The sequence below is a fragment of the Mus musculus genome, chromosome 6, assembly GCF_000001635.26.
Source record: "Mus musculus strain C57BL/6J chromosome 6, GRCm38.p6 C57BL/6J".
NCBI classification, from domain to species: Eukaryota; Metazoa; Chordata; class Mammalia; order Rodentia; family Muridae; genus Mus; species Mus musculus.
In genome coordinates this window covers 17,332,897-17,341,534 of record NC_000072.6, presented here as the reverse complement: position 1 = coordinate 17,341,534, position 8,638 = coordinate 17,332,897, and the positions used below count along the sequence as shown (strand labels likewise).

Below are 8,638 nucleotides of genomic sequence, written 5' to 3'. Positions count from 1 at the left end.
AAAATGGCTTTAAATTAGTTATAAATTACAACTAAACTATTTGAAGTAATCCATGAATAGCAATGACTTTTAGCAGAAAAATCCCACTTAAATTAATTTTTAATATTTGAGAAGTTTGCTACCCCCAAACATTATACAAACATACAAATATGCATTGTATACTTGCTTACTACATACATACAGACAGACACACATACAAACAAAACTGCGTAACTGTTAAACAATTTTATTGTGCAGATTTGAAATCTTTATAGGACATGCAGCATAAAAAAGTGTAAAATATATCAGTAAGCATATAAAATTTCAGTAACCTTTTGGATCAGCAATTGACTTGTATAAAACTGAGTATCTAGGGAGAACAGACATGTCTTGGAACACACAGTTTACAGACTGAATTGTAGAATCATTTCCCAAGTGATTCTCCTTATATAAAGATAAAGAATATCTCTACATGTAAAAAGGTATACAGTCTAGTACACTTTCAGTTATGTGCACAGTTTAAAATTCAAACTGTGGCCATGCCAGTGTCTGTTTTAAATGCAAACAATCAAAGTAGGTAGCAGGTTGGTAAAGTGTCGGCAAGACTGAAGGAGAAAACAAGTCAAGCAGGGTTCCAATACATGTATGAAAGTGAAAATGAAAGCCTATCTGGAATTTTAAAAATATCCCCAAGGGCAGAGCTGTAATGTGAGCTGGGAAGTAAAAGGCTTTTGGGTGTCCCAGGCAGGCAGCTTTCTGGAGACTCAGGTACACAGGTGAAATTCCTCAGTTTGGGTTCAGAAAAACTTGAATTTATTACAGCAAGAACATTACCTCAAGCTTTTGTTACCACCCTTCCCCCACCTTTCTGAACAAAATGATGGTTGGATTAGGTCAAAGGTTCCTTGCAGGGGGAAAGGTCGAGCTTCACAGCATTGCAGACTATTGCAAGGGCTTTGCATAAAAGGGGTCATGTTTACAACAGGCTTGGCAGTCTCGGTTTAGCAGCCTCCTTTTTGACACCCCTCCCTGGAGGTTCACTCATCAGCTGAAAAGGAAGTACAATGTTGAGCTCCTAAATCATCCCAGTCAGTCACTAAACCTTGATCCTGGTGAGGGGCTGGCTTAGAGTCAGGAACCTGTGATTATTCTTGAAAATGAGTGAAACTGAATAGACACGCTGGCCTCATTCAGTTGCTGAGTGGCAGGGAAAGCTGGCTTCTACTTCTGCCAGTCCAGAGAGGTCTCACCCCCATTTGTCTGCTTCAAATCATTTCATTGGGTTAATGTTGACCAGGCTTAACAGAGAGAAAGATGCTACATAGCTGAGCACAGATATCAACATCAACAGGTTCTGTATTTCAGAGTCAGAAACAAGTACAGAGAACTAGCAAGTGCAATTTGTATGTTTTGTTTTTAGGAAAGCTGCCGGCATCATGCAAGTAGATGAGTTAGATCCTATTTGGAAAAAAAAAAAACATGAAAAATTAGAAGGCACGTAGGTCTTATTCTCAGTATAGCAAATATTCAGGCATACAAAATAACAGGTTAAAATGCCAGGATAAGTAAAACATTGTTGGTATCATGAAGATTATAGTCTCCAAATTGATGGTGATCCCTAAATCCCTAAATCTAACTGGATTGTTAAGAGTGAGGACAGCAACCAATTCCTTAGATAACTGGCATATATTAAAAACGTTCCTTCATGCCCCTAAACAAATGGCCGTAACCTGAATCTCTTCCCTTTGTATGACATCATCACCTTTGAGTAGGCAGTTGAGGTTGTTGGTACTCTTCCCTGCCTCCCAGTCCTTCCTATTTTTCTCAAATCATCTTTCAACAATATGTTTATATTTTAGCCAATGAAACAATGATTCACATATAAAAGAGAGAGCAGGAATGGGTTTAAACATTCCAGACTGTCAAACATAGATGCAGTAGCTTAGAAGAGACAAGTAGTATATATGAGAATGGTGGGAATGAATTCTTTGTTCTTGATCAAGACAAACCATTCATAAATTTGCTGCTGCGAGAGCAACTTGGAATTGGCACCAAGGAAATAGTAAGGGGGGAAAAAAACCTTTCATCCTTGAAATGTCCCTCATATCTCTTTCTGCGTGCTGATGCGGATGTTGCTGAATATCTTGCCAATAGCTTCAAAGAGTGGATCGCAGAAGGTATGGACGTAGATGGAGTAGACGCGGCTGATGCACTGAATCTCAATCAGGAAGCTCTTGATGCACGGTACAACCGCCCAGATGTGCAGGAAGGAGAGAATGGCAAAGTAAATGCCCCAGATGAGTGCCATTGGGATGCCGAAGATCGTAGACAACAAGCGGTAAAACCAATATTTTGTCACAGTGAAGGTGGTGAAGCTGGCCTTCCAGATGCCGTCGAAACTGTGTGTCCCTTCTGGTTCTGCAATCACATCTTCAAAGTCAATCTGAAAGAAAGAAGGAGCAGAATGTGAGAACAGAAGAAAGGGGGGGAAGACCGTGTGAGATGTATGCAAATGTGTAAGATTTGTGTGCCAGCCCTGTGCAAGGCAATCAGCAGCCATCAGCAGCACCTGCCTCCTTGGACCTCACTGGGAACATGAATATATGGTTCTCCTTAGATCTGATTATTCTAGGGTGGAGCAGAAAAGTATTTTAACCTACATCCCAGGTGTTTCTTTGCTGTGTCATCTGCTGAGGACTACTGCTCAGGTTAAATAGATGTGGTTTAAAGCGAAACTCAGGAACATGAGTAAGGACACCCAGCACTCAGTAAGAGGTAAATAATGTGACCTAAATTTTTACTGCCTTCAAAGACAATCATAATCCAGTGTTAAATACTAGACCCAGTTAGAATTAGACAAATCTGTTAATGACTTTTATAACAGGATTAACAAAATCCTTTCATGGAGTTATCATCACTGCGAGTTGAGGCACAGAAATGACTGTGGGGTGGCAAAGCAGAGCTTTGGAAATGTATGTGATGGGGAAATTCAAGGTGCATGGGAATGCTGGGATCCAACCATCAGGAGCAAGTAAGAATGAGACCCAGGAGTGTCACAGGCAAAGGAGACCAGAGTGACCACATCAGAAGACATTTTGAGGCCAGAATGGGTATTGTTTTCCATACAGTGAGGGTCTTTGAAGATGTTAGAACAGGGAAGAGCAGCTACAGACACACAGTTTCTTTAGATGAATTTGACAAGGAGTGTGAGTATCTAAGTGTGTGAGTATGTGTGTCTGAGTGTTATTTCAAAGAGAGGAACAAAGGATGACCTTTGAACTCTCAATAGGACTGTTAGGGAGAACACAGGTGACATTAGAGCAAGGAGAATATTAGAGAGAGAAAAATTAAGTTAGCAGATCGGAACCTCACCTTAGAGTTAGATAAATTGAGAATATAGTTTTTGGTAATGATTAAGACAAATACCAATGGTCCAAGAATCATGGATATTTCAGAAGTCCATTTTAGGAAGCCACTGGAAAGCAATCAACCAAATTTGCAGTCACGCAGCACTTACAACTGCTTCTTTGCATTGGTGACCTAGAACAGTAGGTTTCTGTCACTTTACAAAAGAAGAGACATATGGTGACTTTCTAAAGACAGATGCACACACCGCAATAGGAGGATCCCAGTGCAAATTCAGTTCTTTTGCAAGGTCTCACTTACTCACCTACATAGTTACTTCTTAGGCTTTATATAAACTAAATGAAACACAAGATTAAAAGCAGTTATCATCAGGAAGGCAGAATAGAGCAACTCCTTCCTGGTGGCTGCTATGTGAGGGGCTCTAGCATAGTTTGAAATTCAAAGAAACTGATGTCTTTGACCAGCAGCAGCCCTGCAGAGCTAGGCTAGAACTTGGGTTCCTTCAGGCTGTGGCTCAGTGTCAAAGAGCCACCTTTGATTCAGCACACCAAAGTATCTTTGGAAAAAGTACGTGACGCTTACCAGTCTTAAAGTTTATTTTCTAGAACATTCTGTTCCTTTCTCTATTGCCCAATGTCCTAATAATATAATATGCAAAATGGCTTGGTTATAATTTTGCAAATGAAGTTAAATAGATTTATTGTTATTGTATTTTCCTTAGAACATTCAGAACTAGACTGAGGTAAATATTTACTTGTGTGTGTGTGTGTGTGTGTGTGTGTGTGTGTGTGTGTGTGTTTAGCAGATTGTAGAATCCAGATAGCTCAGGTGCAAGCACAAGGACATGAGTTTGGTCCTCAGAACACACTTAAAAAAAGAGTAAACAAACAAGCAAACATACAAACAGGCAAACATACAAACAAACAAACAAACCAAAGCCCACCAGACATAGGGCTCAGCAGGCCAGCCAGACTAATCTGAGCAGGGAGTTCCAGACTAGCGAGAGAGTTTATGGTTAATAAAAAATGATGGGTGGGTTTGGAAAAACAATCTCTGACATGTCCTCTGAAACACACACACACACACACACACACACACACACACACACACACACTTAGAGAAAATGGAGGGAGCATAAGGCAAATCAGACCAACACTTGAATGATGTTTCATTCAATTTATTTATAATTGTCTGTGTGTAAGGTTATGATAATACATTCTTCCCAAAGCAATGAAAATGAGAAATTAAGATTTTTTCCCTTCAATTCATTTAAAATATAGTCTTATTATTTAAAACATGAAAGTGCAAAACTGCAAAATCATCAGTAAAATTTAAATCTTGGATCAAAGGATAATGCATGGTGATTGACAAATCTCCTGGGCGGGCAGAACTGCTGGAGCATACAAAGTGTACAAAGGCCCATTGCTTTCATTACAGGAAGGTCTATTACTAATTATCCCAGAAATGACAAGGAATTGTCTATGTGAACAAGAGGTTGGTTTGAGGCTCAAATCTGGTCTAAAAGAAGTTGATGGTTTCTATAATACTGAAGCACTTTATGAAAAGTATTTTTTGAAAATGAACAGAGCATTTCACAATTAGAAGGCATATTAATAGACTTAGAAGTTTCACACCCTGAACTCTTCTGGTAACTAATAATTTCCCTAGCATGACCTCAGAGGCAGTGAACAAAGTGTGTGTGTGTGTGTGTGTGTGTATGAATATTCATGCATATATAAATATAATTTGCTCATATTAATGAAGTATATCTAGTTAGAGAAGATATCTAGGAACATGTGTTTCTATGAAAACTTTATTGATAACAATTTCCTTAACTTTACATCTAAAGTATTTTTTTAAGTAAGCATATTAGAAATTCTTTTTTCTCTTTTTAGGTATTTTTGAAAGTTTCTCTGTAGCTACATTTTCAATGCATGCCCCAAACAGGTAGTGAGTATAACATTCAATACCTCAGTGAATTTTGTGGGGTTTTTTTCTGTGACAAGATGATGAAAAGAAAAAATATCTATCTATCTATCTATCTATCTATCTATCCATCCATCTATCTATTCAGTTAGTTTCTAATTTAGTCCTAAGAATTTATGGAGGAGGACTGCCTTACCTAGTATCAGTGGGAGGAGAGGCATTTGGTCTTGTGGAGGCTTGATGCCCCAGAGAAGGGAGATACTAGAGGGGTGAGGTGGGAATGGGTGACGCAAAGAGGAGGGGAGGTTCGTGGAGGGGAGCCTGGGAAGGGACTAACATTTGAAATGTAAACAAATAAAATTATTAATTAAAAAAAAGAATTTAAGGTGGCTTAAAAGAATAAAACAGTACAGGCAAATTAGGTGTAGCTGAAGGCAGAAGCAGCTTGGGCTGATGGAGCCTGAAAGCCAGAGGCGATGCTTCCTCCTCCCTCCCTCATTCTACAGCGATGTCCCGATGTCCCTATCTATGTCCGCTACTGCAAAGAGAGCTTGCTGAGTGCAAAGCCCTGAAACGTAGCACCTGCTAAAAAAGCAGCAGCGGTGACAGACATCGTGATCAAATGAGCAGGGTTTTCAATCGATAAGCAAGTATGATTGATATAAAGGTATAAAGCACAAAGGCTGCGAATTCAGCATCTACTGATGGCTCAAGAGGACTAACCTGTGTTTGTTCTCTCAAGCCTCTGAGGTGCTCACTCCTACTGCTTTTCGAAGATGGGGGTTTTGAGGGAAGTTAATAAATTGCTCCAGGTCACCCAGATGCTAGTGAACAAAGCCAGAATGTGTCATATTTCAGGTGTAAGCTCCTCTGCTTCCGCACTGCTGGGAATCCAAACTCTTACAAAAGTCCTGGTGCCTAATCTTTGCTGAGGTACATGGGTGCCCAGAAGCACTCACGCCGTGGTGGGGTGGTTAAAGGCACCGCTCTTGCTAATATTATCACTTCAGGCCAGGACATCTGGTAAGAAGGATATTTTGAGTTTTGTGTACTGATTATTTTTATACTACTCTGAACACTATGTGCTCACAATCCTGGGAATTCAGCCAGGGACTGAATTCAGTCAAGATAAATGGCAGATATGGAAACTGAGGCAGACAATCTCAGGGTCCCAAATGAATCAAAAAAAAAAAAAAAAGCTAAAGTTAGAATGCTAATTTCATAGATCCCAAGTGCATGAATAGCCCAAGGCCCCACAATGTTTCCATATTTTCTGGTACCTGTTCTATCTCGAGGTACTCACACATGTTCCTTGCCTTCCAAGACTTTGGCTTGGCAATATGCTTGCATATGTTTTAGACAGATGTCTTCTTTATACTGTGACAGTGACATTTTTATACTTCAGTCAGGGTGAATAGAACTGGAATAAATACTTTAAATAGTTGTTGTTGTTGTGAGTGTGTGTATGTCTGTGTGTGTGGTACTGGGGTCTAAATTCTGTTGCTCATGATTGCACATAGGCCATCTCTTTAACCACTAAGCCATCTCTTTAACCACTAAGCCATCTCTTCAACCCCGAGGACTACAAAAAATATCTTTAGTCTATATGTCAATTTTCAGAATACTCAAAGTGCACTGAACTGAACATCATTCTGCTAAGTGAATAGTCAAGACAGAGCAAAATTCCCCTTCAAGCAAGGTAGCTCTAGTTAATAGATTCAGAGAAAGATAAAGCAAATGATTCTTTTTTTATTAGATATTTTCTTTATATACATTTCAAATTTCAAGTGCCATCCTGAAAGTTCCCTATACCCTCCCCCACCCTGCTTCCCTACCCACTCACTCCTGCTTCTTGGCCCTAGCATTCCCCTGTACTGGGGCATATAAAGTTTACAATACCAAGGGGCCTCTCTTCCTAGTGATGGCCGACTAGGTCATCTTCTGCTACACATGCAGGTAGAGATACGAGCTCTGGGGGTACTGGTTAGTTCATATTGTTGTTCCACCTATAGGTTGCAGACACTTTCAGCTCCTTGTGTGCATTCTCTAGCTTCTCCATTGGGGGCCCTGTGTTCCATCTAATAGATGACTGTGAGCATCCACTTCTGTATTTGCCAGGCACTGGCATAGCCTCATACGAGACAGCTATACCAGGGTCCCTTCATCAAAATCTTGCTGGCATATGCAATAGTGTCTGGGTTTGGTGGCTGATTATGGGATGGATCCCCGGGGTAGGGTAGTCTCTGGATAGTCCATCCTATCATCTTAGCTCCAATCTTTGTCTCTGTAACTCCTTTCATGGGTATTTTGTTCCCTATTCTAAGAAGGAACGAAGTATCCACCCATTGGTCTTCCCTAGTCTTGATTTTCTTGTGTTTTGCAAATTGTATCTTGGGTGTTCTATGTTTCTGGGCTAATATCCACTTATCAGTGAGTGCATATCTAACGACTTCTTTTGTGATTGGGTTACCTCACTAAGGATGATATCCTCCAGATACATCCATTTATCCAAAAAATTCATAAATCCATTGTTTTTAATAGCTGAGTAGTACTCCATTGTGTAAATGTAACACATTTTCTGTATCCATTCTTCTGTTGAGGGGCATCTGGGTTCTTTCCAGCTTCTGGCTATTATAAATAGGCTGCTATGAACATAGTGGATCATGTGTCCTTCTTACCGGTTGGGACATCTTCTGGATATATGCCCAGGAGAGGTATTGTGGGATCCTCTGGTATTACTATGTCCAATTTTCTGAGGAAACGCCAGACTGACTTCCAGAGTGGTTGTACAAGCTTGCAATCCCACCAGCAATGGAGGAGTGTTCCTCTTTCTCCACATCCTTGCTAGCATCTGCTGTCACCTGAATTTTTGATCTTAGCCATTCTGACTGGTGTGAGGTCAAATCTCAAGGTTGTTTTGATTTGCATTTCCCTGATGATTAAGGATGTTGAACATTTTTTCAGGTGCTTCTCAGTTGAGAATTTTTTGTTTAGCTCTGTACCCCTATTTTAAATGGGGTTATTTGAATTTCTGGAGTCCAGCTTCTTGAGCTCTTTGTATATATTGGATATTAGTCCCCTATCAGATTTAGGATTGGTAAAAATCCTTTCCCAATCTGTTGGTGGCCTTTTTGTCTTATTGACAGTGTATTTTGCCTTACAGAAACTTTGCAATTTTATGAGGTCCCATTTGTCAATTCTTGATCTTACAGCACAAGCCATTGCTGTTCTGTTTAGGAATTTTCCCCCTGTGCCCATATCTTCGAGGCTTTTTCCCACTTTCTTTCCTCTATTAATTTCAGTGTCTCTAGTTTTATGTGGAGGTCTTTTATCTACTTAGACTTGAGCTTTGTACAAGGAGATAAGA

General features: G+C 40.0%; 1 protein-coding gene across 5 annotated transcripts in view; it reads right to left on the bottom strand.

The window, feature by feature from the left end:
* Window positions 1-206: 206 nt before the first annotated feature.
* The window catches only part of Cav1 (caveolin 1, caveolae protein), a 34,994-nt gene continuing 26,562 nt past the window's right edge, over window positions 207-8,638 (bottom strand). For 4 of the 5 annotated variants that reach the window (NM_007616.4, XM_006504975.1, XM_006504976.1 and 1 more), the window contains one exon: window positions 207-2,422. In NM_007616.4, coding sequence (NP_031642.1) covers window positions 2,081-2,422 — 342 coding nt within the window. In that variant the 3' untranslated portion in view covers window positions 207-2,080. The remainder of the gene's footprint in view (window positions 2,423-8,638) is intronic. The other variant, XM_006504974.1, reaches the window with a different exon arrangement.